Source organism: Bubalus bubalis, chromosome 16 (genome assembly GCF_019923935.1).
Source record: "Bubalus bubalis isolate 160015118507 breed Murrah chromosome 16, NDDB_SH_1, whole genome shotgun sequence".
Taxonomy (NCBI): Eukaryota; Metazoa; Chordata; class Mammalia; order Artiodactyla; family Bovidae; genus Bubalus; species Bubalus bubalis.
Genome location: NC_059172.1, coordinates 81128508 through 81152142, shown reverse-complemented (window position 1 = coordinate 81152142; position 23635 = coordinate 81128508). Strand labels below are relative to the sequence as shown.

Sequence of the window (23635 nt, the reverse complement as noted above, 5' to 3'; positions counted from 1 at the left end):
CCCCTGGAGAAGGGAATGGTTACCCACTCTAGTATTCATGCCTGGAGAATTCCATGGTCAGAGGAGCCTGGCAGGGTACAGTCCATGGAGTTACACAGGGTCAGACATGGCTGAGCGACTAACACTTTTGCATAGTAGTTATAATGTCACTGAACAATGTCTTACTTTAATCCATAATTATTTAGAATTAGTGTGTTGTTAGAAACTAAGAGTGGTAATAATATTAGAGAAAGTTACTTCGCTGAGCCTTAAATTCTTCCCCTGGATAAGGGAATAATTTTTTTTTCTTCAGAATTTTGTGAGATTAAATGAGATTAAATGAGATTAAATGCAAAACAATGTGGATTTTGGTGCATAGTCAGCGCTCAACAAAAGTCAGTTTCCTTCACTTTCTTTACCTTGCTGAAGGCTGTGTTAGTTTCCTAGTTCTGCTGTAACAAATTACCGCAAACTTGTTGGCTTAAAACAAAATAAATTTACTCTCTCTGGAAGGCGGAAGTCTGAAAGCAAGGTGTCATCAGGGTCGGTTCCTTCCAGAGACTGTGAGGGAGCATCTATTTCAAGGCCCTGTCACAGCGGCTTGCATAGTCCTTGGTGGTCCTGAGCTTGTGGCTGCATCCCTCCAGGATGTAGTGGCTGCCTGTGTTCTCACGTGGACATCCCCCATGTATCTCTGTACCAGGTCTTCCCCTCCTTACTCTTACAAGGATGCCAGTTGTTAAGCTCAGGGCTCACCCTGAACTCAAAGATCGTTAAGTTAATTACATCTGCAAAGACCCTATTTCCAAATAAGGTCACATTTACAGCCCCTGGGGGTTGAACTTGAACATATCTGTTCTGGGGATACTATGCAACTCACTACGAATGTGCAGATAAAAATTAATGGTGCAAAGAAATATTTAATATTGTTATGTACAACATTAGTAAAGAATATAGAAAAGTGGTGCCCACAAAGCACCAGCTGGGAAGCCACAGTGGGCCAGGCGTGGCTAAGGTTGCCACCAGAGCTCTACCAGCTGCTGCCTTGCATCCTCTAGGCCTGTCAGGATGGCACAGGACAGGGCAAAAAATAAAAGAATATAGAAAAGACACAGATGGGGTATGTGAGGACTTCATATTTGTAGATAATCTGACATGTACATGGATGACTTTCTCCCTCTTTTCCATCTACATTTGAAAAATCTTTATTTTTTAATAGATTTATATATGTAAAAACAGCAGTCAGGTTTTGGATAAGTGTGTTTTTATCAATTTTACCTCATGTTATAATCTATTAACTTGGAGGTTATGGTGAATAATCTGGCTCTGCTTGTTGATTTTTGATTTTTATTAGGCATTTTGTTTTTAAAAGGCAAAAGTAATTTAATAAAAAATAGAAATTACTCTCAGTGTTATGTGTATATGAGTGAATATGTGTTTTCTCTCTTGAAGGAAGCACATTCAAACTCAAAGGAGAGAAATGTCATTTCTATGGCAACGGTGCTATTATACTTGTGCTTCAGTCGTAATTTCTGTAGCACGTTGGATCACTGTAGTTGACTTCAAAGGACTTAAAGTGAGGAAGTAACACATCAATATTGTCACTTTAGTAAAAATTGCAAACATTTCTTCAAGTAAAAAATATTTTCAAGTAATCACATTAATGGTATATTTTAGATTTTAACAATAAAGTTCTTTTTTTGTTATTTTTTTTTAAATTTAATTTTATTTTTTAACTTTACAATATTGTATTGGTTTTGCCATATATCAAAATGAATCAGCCACAGGTAACAATAAAGTTCTGATTCATTAAACCTTTCTGTTAATTCCTCAAATTATTTTTTATTTTTACTAAAGATTGATATTTGCCTCATAGCTCCAATTATGTCCCAGACACAGTACTACTTTAATATGTTATTTCTATTCCTTGTATCACACTTGACTTAGAAGTATTATTGGGCTTTGTAGGTGGCTCTAGTGGTAAAGAACCTACCTGCCAATGAAGGAGACGGAAGAGATGTAGGTTTGATCTCTGGGTTGGGAAGATCCCCTGAAGGAGGGCATGGCAACCCGATCCAGTATTCTTGCCTGGAGAATCCCACAAACAGAAGAGGTTGGTGGGCTACTGTCCACGGGACCACAAAGAGTCAGACATGACTGAAGTGACTTATGCACAGATAAAAAGTTAAGAAAACTTTATTCATGTATTCCTTCAACAAATTTATTGCCAGCCACTATTCTAAATGTCAGACATAGAGCAGTGAATGAATAAGGAAGAGTTAGAAACTGAGAGGGCCAAATTCAAACCCACATTCTAACATCTACATTCTTTCTGATAAATACCTGCTGCTGAGTCTGCTCCACTTTCCAGACTGTTTATGTGTGTGTGTGTGTGTGTGTGTATATATATATATATATTTTTTTTATGCTGCTGCTGCCAAGTCGCTTCAGTCGTGTCCGACTCTGTGCGACCCCATAGACAGCAGCCCACCAGGCTCCCCCGTCCCTGGGATTCTCCAGGCAAGAACACTGGAGTGAGTTGCCATTTCCTTTTCCAATGCATGAAAGTGAAAAGTGAAAGTCAAGTCACTGAGTCGTGTCCAACTCTCAGCGACCCCATGGACTGCAGCCCACCAGGCTCCTCCATCCATGGGATTTTTTATGCTATGTATATATAAATATAAATGTTACATATATTAAATACCATGGTATATATATTCAGTTCAGTTCATTCAGTAGCTCAGTCGTGTCCGACTCTCTGTGACGGCATGGACTGCAACACTCCAGGCCTCCTTGTCCATCGCCAGCTCCCGGAGTTTACTCAAACTCATGTCCATTGAGTCGGTGATGCCATCCAACCATCTCATCCTTTGATAAGATGGTATATATATTAATTCCTTTTCTTTTTCTACTTGCTATCTTTTTTTAATAAAAATTTATTTATTTTAATTGAAGGCTAATTACTTTACAATGTTGTATTGGTTTTGCCATACATCAACATGAATCCACCATGGGTGTACACATGTTCTCCATCCTGAAACCCCCTCCCACCTCCCTCCCCATACCATCCCTCTGGGTCATCCCAGTGCACTAGCCCCAAGCATCTAATTCCTTGTAATTAATTCTTCTAAATGAATGCTACCAGAAAATTTGCTTTTGAATATATATATATATATTTATATTTATATTTGTATAAAAGCTACTGGTAGTGACAGGTGTGTGCATGTGTGTGTTCAGTTGTATCTAGCTCTTTGTGACCACATGGACTATAGCCCACCAGGCTCCTCCATGGCATTTCCCAGGCAAGACTACTGGTGTGGGTTGCCATTTCTACTGTGTAGTAACAGGTTGTGTTTGTGTTAATTTTTTAATTGAAATGAACTTTTATATGTCAGATGCTCTTTGTATAATTTTTCTAAATTACAGATATTGTTGTTCTTAATTTAAAGTTAAGAAATTGGGCTTTGGAATGTTAAGGTACTTGCTCTTCCCAACGCCTGGCTGCCTAAGGCCTTCTTTGTCATCTCTGCCTCTCCGAGATGCTCACCAAGTCAGAATCCTTTGTCTCTCAAAGTTACTGGTCGCTTCTTTCTGCATTTTAACTTACTCTGGTGTCTCCCATCTGAAAGCAGATAAATGCTCTTCCTCTGCCCATCTATTCCTCTCCAGGAGGTACTCTTCCTTTGAATCTAAACAACCTGAAAACATTCTCTATATTTGCTGTCATTGCTTTCTCATTGCCTCTTTAATCTTCACCATCTTAATCTTGTTTCTCCATTTCTGCTATAAGTGCCCTCACCAAAGACTTTGCCAGCCTAATGTTGCAATTGGTACCTCATTGCTCATGTGTCTAATTTATTCCTAATATGATTGAATATGTTTTTTAGCCATTTCTCACATATGTGTTTGAATTGCCTGCTCAAAGCATATGCTTATTTTCTTATGATTGCCCTATTTCTTTTAAATTACCACATATTTAATAGGGGAAATAGATTATTTAATCATTTTTGACCAACATCAGGTAGAATTAAGAAGCTGAAACAACATCACTGATTAAAGGTCGACAGTATATATATGGTTAAGAACATTGGACAAATAGACTACATGAAGGATATTATGCAAATAAGCAGCTTTATTTCCCGGGAACATGAAGCTTTCTTCCTCCTTCTCGGTAACCGTTTCCCATTAGTCAGAGTCCATTTATGAAGTAAACATGTAGCCCATGTATGGCAGGGTTTGCCGCTGCAGTATTTGATATAGAGCTCCCTGGAGACTACCTGTTTGCCTCATTGTGTTGTGTTGGAGTGGTGGATGTGTGGGCTTCCAGCAAGTTGATCTCATGAAAAGCACCATGACTCCTCTTTTGCTGGCCTCTTTTGCTCCTTTCATAATTTGTGTATCATTTACCTTGATAAATGTAGAGACATTATATGCTCTGATTCATGCTATACTGTAGATGTCTTTTGCTTCTGTTATGTGGCAAAGTACTATTATAACCAAGACTGCCCTGCAATTTAGAAGCTTCCAAAGCGTATGGCATTGTTCCAAGCAATTTTATAGATTCATCAAATTTTACACTGACCTGTGTTGTTTTGTGTCTCAAAATCATATCTGGTTTGATTTCTCTGGATTATACAAGTATTTATAAAATCCTGATATATTGAATATATGTGCTTCTTGTTCTGTATTGTTCATTACAAACTATATTCCAAATAACTGATGTGGTTCAAAAGTTCATTTTTTGTGGCTGAAACTGGTTTTACAGATGACTGCAATTACATTAAAGGATGCAAATAATTTATCTTCAGCTTGTACCTATTACAGCTATTTAACATATTTCCATAGGAACAGTATACCAAACCTGGACCGTTTTTGTAGTAAGTTAATTATATTCTTACAAGCTTTTCAAGTACCTATTAATTCCTGCAGGAATAACTTATCATCTCACTTAAGTGAGTAAAGTGGTCACAGTTTTAAAAATAGATATTTGAAAGACAGACACAAAGAGTTAAATTTCAGTTATTTTGCATAGTGTTTTTCCCTAACTGAAATACAGGAGAGAACAAAATAATGTCTCCTTGGAGGAAAATTTATGCATTGTAAATGGACTCTCAACTTCTTAGTATTCTTTCTGAAACTCTTGGAATACAAAAAGGGCTCTTTTTATCCCTCAAACGTATCATTAAGAACTAAAGTTAGATTACTATCTTACCTGAGCTTCTTAAGAGCAAGTCACCATTCCATACTTCATAATAAAGTATTCATTCAACTAAATCAAAAGCCTATAAACCAAATAATCAGAAATGTTTGATTTAAAATAATAGTGTGGAAAATCACAGTTAAGAACAATATTCTATCTCATAAATTACCTCACTGTGACTGACAGTGAATAAAAAAATATAGAAATTCTGTGCTAGATATACGTTAAATGGAGATCCCACAGGATATGGATGGAGATTTTTAAAAAGAAAAAGAAAAATCCTTTCTGATTTTTTCTATAGCATACTCAGGACATTTCATACAAAAGCAACCTGTTCCATCAGCCCCTGTGTGGATCAGGCTACCAGTTTAGAAGCAGGGTCATGATAACTTTGAGAATCAATCTGATCGACACCAGAAAGAGAATTCCCTCTGCTTGCTCATGTCAGCCACCTTGCATTAGCCCTAGTTGGATAGAAGAGAACAAATAAAAAAACACCAAGAGACCCACATACTCTCTTTGATTCTTACTGCAATTTACTCAACAACCATTTACTGAGCATCTTCTGCATCCTAGCTAGGGAATTTCAAAGCTTTCAGCTCATCAATAATTAATGTATGTTTACTATGTCTTATTTGGAGAAGGCAATGGTGACCCACTCTGGTATTCTTGCCTGGAAAATCCCATGGACAGAGGAGCCTGGTGGGCTGCAGTCCATGGGGTCGCGAACAGTCGGACACGACTGAGCAACTTCACTTTCACTTTTCACTTTCATGCATTGGAGAGGGAACTGGCAACCCACTCCAGTGTTCTTCCCTGGAGAATCCCAGGGACGGGGGAGCCTGGTGGGCCGCCGTCCATGGGGTCGCACAGAGTCAGACACGACTGAAGCGACTTAGCAGCGCTATGTCTTATTGCTGCTGCTGCTGCTAAGTTGCTTCAGTCGTGTCCGACTCTGTGCGACCCCATAGACGGCGGCCCACCAGGCTCCCCAGTCCCTGGGATTCTCCAGGCAAGAACACTGGAGTGGGTTGCCATTTCCTTCTCCAACTATGTCTTATTAGTAAAGATCTAAAGTGTCACTTAAGAAAAGACTTTCTAACAGTACCATCTTCTGTTTCATGAATTCCTAATAGTAAAATTAAAAAAATAAGCTCTTTTCTTTTCTCGTCTATCCTTAAGACTTACAGTAATTAAGGTAGGTTTTGCTGGAATTCTGCTGGGTTCTGCTTATTGTTGGCACTCAGAACCGAGAGGCAGCTCCATGCCATGTTTTCAATTAACGTTGTAATTGTAAGTATAGACTTCTGCCATAAAAAGAAATGAAGTACTGATATATGCTTCAAGGTGGATGAGCCTTGGGAACATTATGCTAAGTGAATGAAGCCAGACAGAAAAGGTTGCATATTGTATGATTCTGTTTAACTGAAATATCCAGAATGGAGTAGTCCATAGAGACAAAACATGGATTGGTGGTTACCAGAGGCTAGGAAAGGGGCGACAGGTAGAACAACTACGAATACGCACAGGCTTTCTTTTTGGGGCTGAAGCTGGGTAGAGCTGGTGTTTGTCCCACACTGTGACTATACTGACTGCCACTGAGTAATTCTACTAAAATGGTTAATTATGCCATATGAATTTTATATTCTATGAGTTGCACTAAAAGTGTTTTTTACATTTTTGAAAGGTCAAACAAAGCACATTGGCTATTTTTATTCTTTTACTATATTGATTACATTCTATAGATGAAGCAGTAGTTATAATATCTGGCAGGCATTCTTATGACAAATGTCAGTTGTAAAACTATTTGAGAAACTGTATAATCACTGATTTTCTCCCCTGAGGAATCGCCATCATACTATTTAGGATTTTCACCTAGAATGTTCCCTGTCTGTGTTATCTGACTGCATAATTGCCTGCCTTGAATTTTAAATCCTACGTGGAAACTCTATATTCTTTTCTACTTAAGTTATTACTGTGATGCTGGAAGCTTGCACTTGGAAAAACTCTCAAGGTAGAATCAGTTTTGCAAATCCACCTACATGCTGGTTTTCCTCTTACAAATAATTAACAAAGGTGTCAACCAGAAAGGTCACTAGCAGCCATGCCTGCAGCACCCCACTGATCATCTGAGTAGAATTTGATATATTACCTTTAGTAATACTGCCTTGTCCTTGTCAACTAATTTTCAGTTCATGTTGGGGCCTTAATGGTCAATACAAACAAAATCACTTTTTCTCATTTAATGGTAGTGAGATGCCACTGCCAAACTGGCAATATGTGGGTATCAAGCTTTCTTTGCTACTATTGGACCCTGTCACTGGCAGAACTTTTAATTATTGTGACAGCTAATGACACTGCTTTCTGTAATTACAGAGCGCTGATTTTTCATTTCTGGATCACCCTGTACCGTCTCTTCCTTTCTCTGGCTGTAATCTGTAGATTCTGTCAGTGCTCATTAGTACCTTAAACAGGCCTAAGTAACAAGGGTAAATTCAACATGTTTTCATTTTGTCTGGCTAGCGACCTGTTTTCAGTCTAGAAACACCTCAAGGGTAAGAGCGATGATTGTAGGCAATAAATTAGGTGGATATATGCGTGGCTCAGTGGTAAAGAATCCACCTGCCAATTCAGGAAACACAGGAGACACAGGTTTGATCCTTGGGTTGGGAAGATCCCCTGGAGTAGGAAATGACAACCCACCCCAGTATTTTGGCCTGGAGAATTCCACGGACAGAGGAGCTCAGCTGACCACAGTCTATTGCAGAGACAGCCACGACTGAGCGACTGAGCATACACATGGTTTCATCCATCCCTGTGAGCTGGCTCTCCATGACATCAGCACCTAAAGTTACAGTTAGTGTCTTAGACTTGGCACAACACCTGGTATGATCCTTGGCCCCCCATGTTTCTCACCAGGAGTGGGCATCACTGGAGATTTGGGAGGGAAAGTCATTTTTCTTACAGGATTATTCCATGCACGAAAGAAGTTGCAACATTCTGCACATGGAGTTCTAAATGGCACTAGTCACCAGGACAACCCAAAGTACCCCACACCTTTGTGGATGCCCCCGAGTGGTGCTCGTCTACACCTTGTCACTTATGAGCAAACTGAGACCCAGAGAGGGATTTGGTGTTTTGCATACAAGTACATATCCAATAAGAGGCAAAAGTGGTGTTGGAATCAAAATGTCCACTTTCCTTGTCCAGTTTGCCTGCTAAGGAACTCTGTCATGCTATAAAATGACTGTTTCATACCCTCTCCCAACTTCATCCTTTGACACTCCCTGCCTTCATCTCACCCTTAACCAGGGCCCTTAATTCACTGTGAAACTGGAAGATAGAGGAGAAACAGATCATCTTCACACCCTCAAATCTGTCAGCCCATCTTGCATGTGTGTGCTCTGCTCAGCTTCCCGTCACAAACAGTGGACTCTTTGCTCTAAGGTTCACTTCCTCCCTGAATCTGAGGACTGTGCTCCTTGAGTTACCCTTGTTCTCTCTTGCTTCCTCAGTTTCCCTCCCACTGGTCATTCTCACCGTATCCAGATGTGCAGTTACCTTCACAGGAAAAAGAATGCTCTTGTGGCCCCTTCATCTACTGCCGTGTTTCTTTGCTTCCCTGAAAGGGTTGTTTCCTAAGAGACCTGGCAGCACTTGCTCTCTCCACTTCTGCTGGTCCGGTGGGCTGGCCAGCCTCCTCAGACTAGGCTTTCTTTACCCACCACACCCACAAACACACTCTCGTTACTGACAAGCTCCCCTTGCCAGATCCAGTCATGAGTTCCCAGCCCTCTTCCTAACCTTCCAGCAGTGTTGGACACAGTGACTACACCACTCTTCAAGAAGTAGTTTCTTCATCTGGCTTCTTAGATGTGATTTCTGTATTTTCCTCCTACCTTTACTGTTTTGGGGCTTCCCTGGTGGCTCAGAGGGTAAAGTGTCTGCTTGCAATGCAGGAGACCTGGGTTCGATCCCCAGGTCGGGAAGATCCCCTGGAGAAGGAAATGGCCACCCACTCTGGTACTTTTGCCTGGAGAATCCGATGGTTGGAGGAGCCTGGTGTCTCCTCCATCCATGGTGCCTCAAAGAGTCAGACATGACTGAGCAACTTCACTCACTTTATTTCTTTCCGTTGGCCCCTTTGCTAGCTCAACCTCAGCTCTGCCTGCAGCTCCTGGCCTCCACAAGGGCCCAGTCCTCAGCTCTTCTATTTTTAACAGATCAACCAAAGAAGAGTTAAAAAAATAAACCAAAAGGCTTCCTTTGGTTAAAAGCCTGTAAGTGGCCTCAAATGAAATCCAAACCCTTCATTTAGACCACAAGGCCTTGCATACCAACCCCTTCAGGTTATTCCCTCTCCCTCCAACCACTGACCTCCATGCCCTTCCTTGACACTCCTAGTTCACTTCTGTCTTGGGGCCTTTGTGTTGGGTGTTTCATCTTGGAATGCTCTCTGCCCAGATCTTCTTAAGAGTTCCTCTCTCTCATCACTCAGGTTCCTCCTCAAATATTAATATCATCTCCTTGGAAAGATCTTCCCTGACAGTTTTATCTAAAGTAGAACCCTCTCCTCTTCCATTGCTCTCTATTCTTTTTGATACTTTACTCTTATGTTCATATAATGTATCTCTACTTTATATATGTTTTACTTGCTGTCCTTGAGAGGTAATATGGTAGAATGATTAAATATATAGGTTATGAATCCCAAATTCCTAGATGCAGGGACTTTATACCTCTGTGACCTTGGACAACTTAAGCTTTCTTTTCCTCTGAGTCTTAACCTTTAAGATGGAGATATTGTTTTGCACTTATATATTGTTTTAAAGATAAAATGAGCTAAACAATATGCTTAGGATAAATCAGTCACCTAGTACTATATAAATTATAGGTATTAGGATTGTTATGTTTTATTATTGTTTGAAACTTCCAATGGAAAATAAGCTTCAGGAAGATAGCTACTTTGTAATTCTTGTGTACCACTATTTTTCTAACTCTTGGGGCAGTGACAATATCTAGTGCATTTATGGCTCTTAATATCTAGTTACTGAATGCACAAATGAATGACTTGCAGCTAATTGGATTTGGGTCTCAGTATCCTCTCAAATGAGTTTTGTATGGCTGAAAACAAGGTAACTTTAAGAATGGCCTATATCAGTAGCAAAGGATAGTCTTTCAGGAGCTAAAAGTGAGTTCAAATACTTATGAGAAGTAAAACACCCACATCTTCCTAGCTATCAGTTAAGGTTTTGGTGACCTTCCATTTAGTCTGGTTTCCATTTACATGGACACCATAGGAAGAACAAGGAGGTACAAAATGTTTGAGGGGAAGTAGGAGACAGAACAACTAGTGATACATTAAAAGCATAAGCTTTGCTTATTTAAGGAAGAAGAGCAGAAAAATAAATGCATGACAGAATAAGAATCAGGGTTCTAATGTTTGGCTTTACCCATTTTGCTGCTATATTATTTTAAATGTTCTCTTAACAATTTGTCCCTTAATATTTTCTATTTAGAGTTGTATTTTTCTTTCTGTCTAGTTGAACAGATTCCTCTGAGTAAGTCACCCTCAAGATAAAGACAGAGTCTCCTAGAAACAGAGCTGTTGAATGCCTATGTAAAGGATCAAGTAAGATTATTAAAATACAGCTAAATCTAATTCTGAAAGTGTTCTTTTAAGAGAAATACTCCCAGAATTTCACTGATGAGAAATTATAGCAGTTCAGGAGCCTCTGTAGTCCTCTCAGAAATGTGTGCTAAATTTGTTAATTTGTATCTTGGTAGACAGAGAAGGCAATGGCACCCCACTCCAGTACTCTTGCCTGGAAAATCCCATGGACGGAGGAGCCTGGTAGGCTGCAGTCCATGGGGTTGCGAAGAGTCGGACACGACTGAGCGATTTCACTTTCACTTTTCCCTTTCATGCATTGGAGAAGGAAATGGCAACCCACTCCAGTGTTCTTGCCTGGACAATCCCAGGGACGGGGGAGCCTGGTGGGCCACCGTCTATGGGGTTGCACAGAGTCGGACACGACTGAAGCGACTTAGCAGCAGCAGCAGCAGACACGACTGAAGTGACTTAGCAGCAGCAGACTGAAATAACTCAGTGCTTCCTAAGCACCATCAAAACTAAAGCAAACTTACCTTGGCTATGCAGTAGAACCCTTGAGGCCAACTGTCCATCAACATAGTGAGCATACTGCTGCATTCAATGTGACCGCCTCAGCTGTTCTCCACAGCATCTCATCCAAGGAGACTGATCACTAACCTATTCTCTGAACTTCCTGCAGGACTTAAGCCCATTCATTTTGTTGACTGCCAGGTTTTTTTCAAATCTCCAAACTATGGAAAGTTATAGTGCAAATGGAAATCTTGGACTTCCACATGTGTCCTTATAGCACTTAGCTACAACCTGAAATATGTTTAGAATGTTTTTCAAAAGGAAAAAGCATATAATAGTGTATACTCACGGTGCTTTTGAATTTTTTCTAAATCACTTTTTAAAAATTAATTAACCTGAATAACAGAATATTTAGATAACATTAGATAATGTGAAATGTTTTGCACTTTTCATAAAACTTAGGTTTGCTAGATATTGAACACTTAGAGAAAAAGAGCAAACACTGTTTTAGTTTCTTGAATTAATGAAGACGCTTTCAGACCAGATCCTCAAGAATCATTATATAACGAGGCTTTGACAGTAGAAACCTTGCCATATGGGCACATAAACTCCTATAGCTTATGGAATGTCAATGAGATTGCTTTGCGTCAGTTACTGCTCTGGAGACAAAGTGATGGCAGTTGGCAGTTTTTGAACAGAGAATATCTTTGTTTTCTGTCTTACTCTATCTGCCCATCTGTTGCTTTCACTTTATGCAATCATTTCTGACAATATGAAGCTTAAAACACTGGTTCCAGTATATTTATGTTAGTTTTTTTCTTACTGTTATTCATTTCTAAATTCTTGATAATATGGGTAAGAGGGAAGTTATTAAACATCAAAATTATTAAACAAATGAGTTGATTCAACTGATAGCAAAAGTTGCCTTCTATATGTTTCTGGTGTTCATTGATGCCATCAACTTCTCTGATTCTGCAAAAGCTACCCTCATCATAGGTTCTATTGTCCTTTCCAGTGGCGCTTTACCATTTTGTTTTTCCTCAAATTATTTGGGGCACCCGCTGTCGGTGGCTGACTTGTTTCTCCTCAGAAGCTCCTCCAGCGTCTGCTTCCACAACAGCATCACAATATGGCCATCTCCCCCTCCTGCTTCCCAGCCCCTCAACACGGCACAGCTTTCTACCTGAGAACCCTGGGCTCTCCATCTCAGCCTCAACCATGTACTCAGCAAAGCTGCTTCTTCTAGGCCTCATCCACAGTTTATAAGGACAGCTCTTTATCAAAAACCTGCTTATCTTATACTGTTCCCCATTGTACAGACCTGTTTGACATGCTGTTCATTGTATTTTGACAGTTTAAAGTAAACATGGAGGTGACGTCATTATTTATGTGTGCTTCTTTCTGAAGTTTTTTTTCTGTTCCTTTGTTCAAATATTCCCTTAAAAATTCAAAATCTAGGATTTACTTTGAAACTTAGATTTAATCTATCTATCTTCACTGTAAGTGTAAAAAATGGTGTAGTTTGTTTTATCAGTGCTTTTCAGGATACTCTAAATTCCCAGATAATTTAAATATCTCATGCCCTCATATTCTGATGTCAGTATCCACTCATTTTATTTTTTTAGTTGCATAAATTTATACCACTTCCAAGGAATCTTGAAAATTGAAAAAGTTTCATGGACTTCAGTTATATTGTACACTTTCTTGGAAGAAATTATAAAGTTTTCCTCATTAAATTCTTTTAATATTTTTTTAAAAGATTTTCATATACTTTTTAAATGGTTAACTTTCCAGGGTAGAAATACTTAATGAATCAGAGGGATGGTACGGGGAGGGAGGAGGGAGGATGGTTCAGGATGGGGAACACGTGTATACCTGTGGTGGATTCATGTTGATATATGGCAAAACCAATACAATATTGTAAAGTTAAAAAATAAAATAAAAAATAAATAAAGTTATTTCTCCTATACAAAATAGATTAAGAAATTCTACTTTCAACATTTGAGCATATAACCTGGAATATTGATCATTCAGGCCGATTAAAAGTACAGCATGTTTGGCGGTGCCAACTGCTCATTCATGGGCTAGAAATGAAAAATCCGCTTCCAACATTTATAGGGTAACCAGCTTTTCTGGTTTTCCTGAGACTGAGGGAGTTGCCAGCATGCTGAGCTAGTTTTAAAATGAAGGCAGTCCCAGACAAACTGGGGTGATCTAGCTACTACAAGAACTGGTCAATCCATGGACTGTAGCCCGCCAGGCACCTCTGTCCATGGAATTTTCCAGGCAAGAATATTGGAGTGGGTTGCCATTTTCTATTCCAGGTGATCTTCCCAACTCAGGGATTGAACTCAAGTCTCTTGTGTCTCTGGTATTGGCAGGCAGAATTTTTACCACTGCCCAACCTGGAAAGCCCACCTTACCAGGTTAAGGGTTTATTTCTTGACTCACCTACACTTAAATCTATACACATAAATATCAGCTATGCAGTTAACTCAAACCTATTTTTTATAATTTATAGAAAGATAATCTAGATATGATTTAGTTTTACTTTACATATTTTAATATAAAAACTAAGCTAAATAAAAAGTCACACCTTCTCTATATCAGCTTATTAATAGCAATGGAACTTTGTCTCTTTTTTCATTCAAATAATCTGTAATTTATTAAGCAAATACTGTTTGCCTCGCATAAAATACTAAAAAACTAAAGATATAATTGTGAACAAGACTACAATCACTCCAGAGAATCCCAACACTTTAGTAGATTATTGTTAGTAATTTGGGGCTCCATTCTAGGTTTTCTAAATGCCCAAACATGAATTTAATTGCCATCTGGTTTCTATCTCATTGTTTATGAGATCCCCTGTTCTTTCATGCCCTGGAGTTAAAGTATGTGACAATACTCCACCAAGTTAACTCATCTCTGGGTGCTAGTTTCTTCTCCCTGTGTCACTGTTCATCTGTTGTATAAGCCCTCAATCTTTTTGAGAGAAGTGTTTGTTTATGGTGACCAAACGAAGTTCCAAGACTAAGCTCTTAATAGGAAGCAAGAGGGGCTCAGTGCCACTGTGAGTCAAGGCAGAAACAGACCACACATTTCACCTTCAGGTTCAGCCTGAGAATTGGGCTACCTTTGGTTGTGTTAGCTGGGTCAAAGATGGGATGTGACAGATTTTCCTGTATGTCTGACTGCATCTCAGAGTACCAGGTGATAATCAGAAGACTCCTCCTGCATCAAGAAAATCCAGTCTCTAAAATGGTACCTTCCATAGAGTAGCTGCTCAATAAAACTGTGTCCACTAGCTCCTGCCCTGTTATAGTCAGCATCTTAAATGAGAAGCGGTCCATTCCCCTGAACTCACATTCTGTATCTCATGATTCAGCACTAAATTAAATATTTCTGCGTTACTTACTTTGTAATTTTTTTCCAGTTCCTCTAATAGGACTTTAAAAAAAAATTTAAAGGCTAAGGCTATAATTTACATTTCCTTTGTCTCTCTGAATGATAGAGGACAATGGCAAGACTCTTGAAAAACTATATCAGATTTTTAATGACATCAGTGAATGCAAAGAATGATACTTTTTGAATGATAAACCAATCAAATCCCTAAACATGACATGAGTTTGGAAGAGAGAATAGGTGAATTAATGTAATTTTAAATTGTTTTTTCTTGTCATCTGAATGGGTCTCTGTAGCAAACTACCAGTAGAATAAGCTTTTAGAGTGGTGACTGATGTTGTAGAGTAAGAATTTGATGGATTTAAGTGATCATTTTACTTAGAATATGCTTATGCTGGTAGTTATCATCTATTTTATTTGGACAGAGCATCAATATATCAAGAGTAGGAAAATACGCACTTCGCTTTTGTGTGGAGCAAAACCCATGTTGCCTCCTGTGGACTTTAACATAGGAAGAAATTGCCTTGTGATATTTCTAATGATATTCTTAAAATAAACCTTACTCATTAGAACATATAAAAGCTGGATTGATACAAGTCTTTCTCTAAAGGAGGAGGGGGAGGGATGGGGATGAGGAAGCAGAAGCCACAATCATCAGAAGCATTCAGTGCAGGAATAAGAGGTAAAACCACAGCCGGCATGCCCATCTCGACAGGCTGCTAAGTACACGGAGGGCACAGCAGGACCTGGAACCCCATTTTCCTGAAAATAGACCCTAGAAACTCTAAGATTCTAACAGATGGACCCAAATATGCAAACAAGGTGGAGTTCAAAAGCAAGTTTGACTCACGCTCTAATGTGAAAATATTTTCATTTTTACGTAACTTGCCAACGATAGATGAAGAATTATGGAAACGTAGCCAATCCTTAATCTCAGCCCAGTCCCCACCTACTTTATGAAAGAGTACTTAAACCAAGAGAGAATTATTTAAAGCAGCCAGATTTCTGGGGGTTTTCCCCTTCTTCCTCCTTTACTTCTCTTTACCTTTGTTCCTCTTCTTTGGTTTTCCAGGCTCTTGTTTATCTCAAAGAATAACTATAAATGTTAGCATTGATTAATATCTTCATCAGCAGTTTTCTGGTGTGAATCCCAGATGCCTTTCTCATCCTTTACTCAAGTGTTTCTTTATGGAATGTTGGATGTCAGCAAATGACCTCTGAAAGAAGTGCAATGTTCTCTTTAAAAAGGCAACATTTAATACCCTCAGTTAAGATGAAGTCATACATGCAGATATTCACTTGCCTTTCTCTCTTGGGGGAGTGGATTTTCTTCCAGAAGCAAGAGAAATTTTATGACCTGATACTTTAAGAAAGAAGTTAGAATTTTGTTAATATAGATGCTCTACTAATATCAAATATTATCAGTCTTCCAGTTTAACTGCAGAAGAATGCATTGCTGTAATTTCAAATGCATGCTTATTAACAAGAGGGATTTTCTTTTAGGTAGGATGAGTGTTTGGGCATTGAGAAAGCAAGGGCTTGATGGAATTTTAAAATGGCTTGTTATTTTAAAGATGTTATATCTGATTCATCATGTGGTCTAGTTTATCATGATTTCTAATGGGAAGAAAGAAAATGAAGAACTGTTCATCATTTTTTGGGTAGTAAATTCCCAAGAGTAAATATTTATAAATTGTATATTACAGTAATCTGAACTTTGGGAGGGAAGTTATGTTTGTTTTTTCCAGCATCAGTTTTGGCCATTTAGACATATTAAAAGTACATTTCACTGGCTTGCTTATTTATATTAAAAAATAACTCCCCAGTTAAAATGTATTCCTTCATTGGCACCAAAATAGTACTGATTACATGTCTACCTTTTTTGTTTTTAAGTTGATTACAAGATTGTCTCTCCTACCCCTACACCAAGTTGTAATCACCTTGAAGTCTAAGGCTACCTCATTCATTTTCACGCTTATAAAAGCCTAGCTCAGGGCTTATTTCATGCATATTCAGTAAATATTGCTGAGTGTTTTCTGATTACTACTACTGTGTTTCCATTTTTACTGGTAGTGTTTTGGTAGTCTTCATAAAATGAAACTTTTAACAGTTTGTACCAGTATCTAGAATTAAAATGGATCATGTGAAGAAGGTCACATTTTAGATAGAATGTGACATTTGAAATCAGACTTGAATCAGGCAGTCTAGGAGGTCAGTGTGTTTCAAGTTGCAAATCAGGATACCTTGGGTATAGTTAGTGGGACATGTCCAAAATGTTTTTAAAATAATAAAATACAACTTTTTAAAGAAATAGACTAAGAAAAGACTAAACATTTCATACTACTTCAAGAGTCTCTGTTTTTCGTTTTTAAGAGTCTCTTTGTTTCAAAGATAGATGTGTATGTGTTTTTGCATGTATGTATGTGTGTGTGTGTGTGTGTGTGTGTAATATGAAACAGGATCACAATTTAAAATGTAGATTGCTGCCCAAAAAAGCTTTAAAAAAAGTAAGCTTTAGGTATTTGAATATTTCACAATAATTCTGAGACTTTAATTTATTATCTGTAAAATACAGTCAATGATAACTCTTTTGAAGGTCAGTTCTAGGGGCTAAGAATACCAGTATACGTAAAGTACCTTACATAGCTCCTGATTTACAGAGGAGACATGCAAAACGTGTTGCCTTTTACTAAAACTAGTCCATTTAAAATTTAATTGACGGGATTTATTCACATGTACACAGGATTGAGTCAAGATTTTAAATCCATAAAATTAATTTTCAAAATACTTTCTGATTTAAAAGATAATGATCTTTAAAAATATACCAGCAAGGACATTGCTTAATTAATTAACTCTTTATTGATTTTTCCTTGAGATAATTTATTTTTAGTTCAATGAAAGTATTTTTAATTTACCAGCCCCCTAGTCAAGTAATATTTTTAAAAGCTGGAATATGTCCAAAGGAATGCAACAGAAATTTTTAAGTGGTTCCAAACTTATCCAGTGAGGAATAGTTAAGGAATCTAGTGAAAGCCTATAAAAGAGACTATTTCAGATGACATTTCCATATTAAAAAGGTTGTCTTATGCCAGAGAAATGTATTCTTGACAAAGGGAAGAATAAAGACCAACTTATTGGAAGTTATGGATTAATAGAGTTCAATTCAAACGAAAACTCAAAAAACAAAGACTTGAGTCTGGTCCTAAAAAACATCATAGTTACATTAGAAGTGACCTTGCTCTGAGAAAGGCAAGTGTGTGTGATGGGATTTGATATCATGCAAAGTGTCTATTTAATTTAAATACTTGGTGATTTTTGATTGACTTTCATGGATTAGATATCCTGATACACAGTATACTCAACCTTGGTCAGCCCCATGTGACATGTGCAAATGAGATATGTTTTTCGTATAAATGGATCTGAAAGCTGAGTCTTGCAGAAAATACTGAGGAGTTTGCAAATTTTTATCCATGAAGGAATCCAAGCATTTATCAGGTCAGTTCCCATTTTTCATTGGCACTTAACTGCTGATCCCTGGCTGTACTCTGAATGTCTTCCTTTACTTTGTCACCTACTTTTGTCTTTAGTACTTAATTAGAAAGAAAAGTAGAAAAGAAGTCTACTCTTTGGTCATTTTTAGTAACTCTACTGGATGTAAAGTGAAAGTGAAAGTTAGTCACATAGCCGTGTCCAACTCTTGCAATCTCATTAACTGCCCAGCTTTGTCTCTGGAATTCTCCAGGCAAGAATACTGGAGTGGGTTGCCATTTCCTTTTCCAGGGGATCTTACCAACCCAGGGATCAAACCTGGGTCTCCTGCATTGCAGGGAGATTCTTTACCAACTGAGCCACTAGGGAAGCCCAGATATAAGCCTTGGTGCAAATGTAGACAAGGTTGGGAAAATGATATGAGCACAGGAATTCTATAAGGAAGAATGAAAAGTGAAAGTGAAGTCACTCAGTCGCGTCCAACTCTCTGTGACCCCATGGACTGTAGTCTATCAGAATCCTCCGTCCATGGGATTTTCCAGGCAAGAGTACTGGAATGGGGTGCCATTGCCTTCTCCAGGGGATAAGGAAGAATACTGGGAGGCAAACTGATTATAGCTGGAAGGAAAAAGGAGACTCTATAAAAACATAATGAAGAAGCCAATCAAGAAAGGGAGACCTCCAGGGTAGGATTTTTTTTTTCTGTAGCCTTTGGAAGGGCTTTGAGTGGCTTTAGATCTTGTTGGGAAAACAAATAATGGATATCCTAGTTCATAATGTAGTCTTAGTAGCTGAAAATGACTCTCCCATCTGAAAGAGCTTATAGATGAGATATTTGAAGTGTATTATATGTGAACTGATTTGCCTAATTAATATAGGTCAGAATATATTTTTGACTTTGAACCCTGTGTTATATTAATAATACTAGTCTTAATGAATTGTTGTTGTTCAGTTGCTAAGTCATGTCCGTATCCACCCCATGGACTGTAGTACACCAGGCTTCCCTGTCCTACACTATCTCCTGGAGATTACTCAGATTCATGTCCATTGAGTCGGTGATGCCATCCAACGATCCTATCCTTCCCTTCTTCCCCTTGGCCTCAATCTTTCCTTAATGGATTACTGCCCTCATACATTTTCTGTGAGTCTGATGGCCTCAGGCAGCTGAAGCTTTTCTCTGAGGTGTTATAGCCATGGATTGTAATTAAGTCTGGAATATTCCATTTCCCACTATCAGCAGTAATGGAGAGTAGCTTTGTCAGAATGGACTGTATTGCTGAATGCGGCCTTAGAGATCTCATTCAGAAATTTTCAGATGTTATTTTAAAAGTGAAGCCCTTTGTTCAAACCATACTTATGTTGTAACAGCTTAATATATAAAGCCAGAAAAATAATCCAGGGACCTAGACACTGCCTACACTTGACTCTCATTCCCACCACAATTTAACCACTAGGTTCCCAAGAAGCATAATTAAAAAAAAAAAACTACTTGATTGCCTTTCTTTTATGACCAGAATTTCTTGGAATATAGAGGAGAGAAGAAATTATTTTAGGACATCCTGGGAGAAAAATTCACTCTCTCAAGTATGGCAGAAATAGCCTTTTAGAATGAATTGCAGTGAACATGCCTGTACATGTGAGAATGTGGAGAAATGAGAAGTGAGAAATGCCCCCAAACAGACATTTATATGTATTAATCAACTTGAGTACAATTGACCAATCATTTCTAGTACCTTTCCTAAAAAAAAAGGGGGGGGTCTATGAAAATCAATGTATTCCCCTAAATATACAATCGTTACTGGTGATTTAAAATAATTTTGCATAGGTACATTGTAGCATCTGCAGCAATGGCTTTTTCCAGGGAATTCTTCAAAAGAGCAACAGGTTTGGACAAGCCATCCTATAATTTCCTTAGACAGCATCTCCAAAGAGGCTGGTTTTCCTTTCATGGATTATCTGAAAATCAGTCTGAGCCTCCAGAGCCTTTTCAAGATAAGGTTCATTGATTTTTTGGATAAGGGAAATGGATGGACCAAGATCAGTCAATCACAGTTTACACTGTGATAGCTCTGAGAACTTAGTCTCAAGGCCAGGTTTAGTGGTTACTGATGTTTTTAATAATTGCATTGCCAGTGAGCGCATGTCTTATAATTTCCGGAGACCTGAGACTCCCTCACAGTGATGGCATATATAGAGCCTGTTTCAATGCTTTTTCCGCCCCGAATCCATGACTGAATGTTTAATAGCATTTGCTATTTCCTTATCTGAAGACTCCTCTGGCCCCATCCCACTTACCAACTTAGCACATGGAGGTAACTCTCCCTCAGGAAGGAAGGAAGTCTGTGTGCCAGTTGTGCCGATCACCAGCACGTTTCTCTTAAGGTCGATGGAACACTGATGTCTCCTGAGCATATCCAGCCCGAGAAGCATGTCCATGGGCTGCTCCTCCAGTATAGAGAAAGAGCACTGTAAGAAGTCACCTTCGATCTGAATCTGCGCTAGGTGGACTCGGCCGAGAATTCGCTGCGTGCCCACGCCTTTAGCGACCCCAGCCCACCTCCGATCCACCAGCCGTATGATGTTGCATCTCTCGGCACAGACTTGGTTCATGATGGTCATCTGGGCCCCGGAGTCGACGAAAGCCTTCAGAGGATGCCCGTTGACTCTGCAGTTGATGTAGAGCATGGCCACCTGGCCGAAGCTCTCCGGCGCCTCTTCTATAGCTATGCTCATGTTCTCCTCGATGTTCTGCTGCCGGATCTCCTCCTCTATCTTGGCCTGGGCCTCCAGATCGAACGGATCAGCGGAGAAGAGGCGCAGTCGCTCTTGCTCTCTCAGCGCCCTCTCCCTTTGCTGCTCCATCAGGACCTGGGAGAAGCTCTCCAGGTTTCCGCTGAGCAGCGCTTCGGCCAGGGAAGGATTGCGCTCTTTCAGCAGGGACAGGTCGTGTGGGCTGGACAGGAGCATGCTCCGGACCAGGGCCGGGCTGTCCAGCCCTTGACCCGGGCCCGCCTTCTCCCCAGAGCCGCGGCGGCTGGAGTGCTGGGCCGACTGGGCGCACTGGTGCGGCCGGGAGCCGGACGTCCCGGGTAGGGTGGGCCCCGCCGGGTCCATGCGGCACAGGCCGGCCGCCCGCTCTGGGGAGCGCGGCCGCGTGGCCTCCTTCTGCAGTAAAATGACCATGTCGCCGTCCTTGAGGCCGTAGGAGCCCAGGGAGGAGTGGTCGTCGACGAGAAGCCGCTCCATGTAGACTATCTGGGTCTCCTCAGCAGGGATGCCAGACTCCAGCTCGCAGAGCACACGGAAATTGTGAAGTTCAAAGTCGGGCCTGACCTGCAGGGAGAAGGTGGCCTCGGAGAGGTCCCTCCGCACGCAGTAGACCGTGAGCAGCATGGCCCGGGCCCGGGAGGGCCGAATGGACAGAGGGCATCAGGCAGCTCGCTGGCTTGACTGGAGGTGGTCTCCGTGGATGGCTGGGCTGCTTCTAGTGACGTGGTGTCTTGTGCATTCACCTCCCCAGGAGATGCAGCCACTCACCGGTCTGGGGGCTGCCTGCCAGCCTCGGTGCCTGCTGCTTGGCCGCATGGAACCCTGCAGGGGCATTTGTGTTCCAAAGTCCATTCCTATGTGTGCTACTTGGAACTTAGACCACTTGTTCCCATAGAAACAAAGTCACTCCAGTCCATTTGGTTCTAAGTCTAGTCCTTCAAAACCTATTTGACCCGCGGTCTGAAAAAGATTGTTTCAGCTTTTCCCTAAACAACATATTAGCATTCTGTTCATTTGAGAATTGTATTCTATGTACTTTTATTTACCCCCCAAACAATGAGTATTTGTTTCCTACATGGCAAGTATCAGGCTAAGTGGTTGGTACAAAAAATGATGGATGGGACGTGGTGCCTTCCCTTGAGGATCTCATATTCTAGGGGTAGACTGATGGGAAATGAGTAAATCACAATTCTGGAGGTCAGTACTTTCAGACGTGTTCAGCATACTGAGGGATTCAGTGGAACAGAGGACGTCTCTCTAAAGATGAGACAGGTGGATGTTGAAGGATGACTATTTCCCATGTGAAAAGTGGGGAGAGTCACTCTAGACAGAACTGTATGCATAAAAGCAACAATTCATAACAAGGTCTGTTCTTTCCAGAGAAACGTGATACATTAAATGTAATAGGAGAAAACTGTCCGTGAATTTGAATGGCAGGCTGTGAAGCTGGAAAAAAATTCATTGGAACCAATTTATAAAGAGCCATATATGAACCCAAGGAATTTAAGCATTATCAATAAACAAGAATCCTCCCCTCCCCAACCCCACTCCAAAAAAAGGTGGGGAAAAAAAGAGAAAAGAAAGGAAATGGAAAGGATTTGAAGCAGGTCTTTGTGATCTTTACTTGTTTTATTCATTGATTTAAGGAAGAGTTTTCTCACAACAAATGAAAGATGTAATTTGGCAGGAGGGTCAGCCTAGAGGTTTTCTCAATGGCTCAAAGAGGGAGCTGTTGCTGGAATATGAAAATGTAAGAGGCAGTGCAGAATTATAGTGTTTCCTGAGTAGAATGTGTTTACCCGTTGGATGTGGGAACAGAATTGTGTGGAAAATACAGAAGTTCTCTAAAACAAGAGACTGGTTAGAAATAAGTCATTACTTTGAACAGATCAGTGAGGTGAACCTAGAAGAGACCAATTTGACATCAGTTCTGTAGGAAAGGACTTCCCTGGTGGCTCAGATGGCAAAGTGCCTGCCTATAACGTGGGACATCGGGATTCGATGCCTGGGTTGGGAAGATCCCCTGCAGAAGGAAATGGCAACCCACTCCAGTATTCTTGCCTGGAGAATCCCATAGATGGAGAAGCCTGGTAGGCTACACCCCAGGGGTTGCAAAGAGTCAGACACAACTAAGCCACTTCTCTTTCTTTCTGTAGGAAAAGGCAGGGTAAATACCGCCCTGCCTCACACTCTGACCCCAGGGCACAGCCCCACTCCATGCCGGGCTCGAGACCCAAAGGCAGGGGTAACATGGTCCTTCAAGGCAATGGAGATCAGGTAGAAAGCCTAGAGTGCCAGTTGTTTTTCTTTGTGTTTTACTATGTGTTTCCACTGTAGAGAGGTCGTGTCTTCCTAGCTTGGTCTTCCCAAGTGCACTTTTTTTATGAGCCAAAAGAGAGTTGACATCGTCTGCCTCATCCCCTCTCCTTACTTCAAGTCTTGTCAGAAGACCTGCCTTGTTACTTAGAGAAAGGCGTTACATCAGTCTGAAGAATTTGGAGAGGGGTTCTGTTTTTCATGTGTCTGTCTCAGATGGAAGACTATATCTGCACTCATTGCTCTAATTATCCTAAGGTCTCATGCTCACATTCATTTACATTGAGAATTGTGGTCGAATGCCTACTGTGTGTGGAGAATGTGCAAAGTTTTGGGGGTGCACATAAATAATGTTAAAT

The 23635-nt window shown here is 40.1% G+C and overlaps 2 protein-coding genes across 3 annotated transcripts in view; one reads left to right on the top strand and one right to left on the bottom strand.

Annotated features, from left to right (window-relative positions):
• PDGFD (platelet derived growth factor D) overlaps positions 1–23635 on the top strand; it is a 282712-nt gene that overhangs the window by 117056 nt on the left and 142021 nt on the right. The gene's annotated exons all lie outside the window — the stretch shown is intronic.
• On the bottom strand, positions 20394–21584 carry DDI1 (DNA damage inducible 1 homolog 1). Its single transcript, XM_006069906.4, has one exon. The coding sequence runs from the start codon at positions 21582–21584 to the stop codon at positions 20394–20396; it is 1191 nt and encodes a 396-aa protein (XP_006069968.4).

What these genes read in the sequence shown, in the direction of transcription:
- DDI1 (XM_006069906.4), bottom strand. Translation starts at nt 21,584, where the DNA reads ATGCTGCTCACGGTCTACTGCGTGCGGAGGGACCTCTCCGAGGCCACC.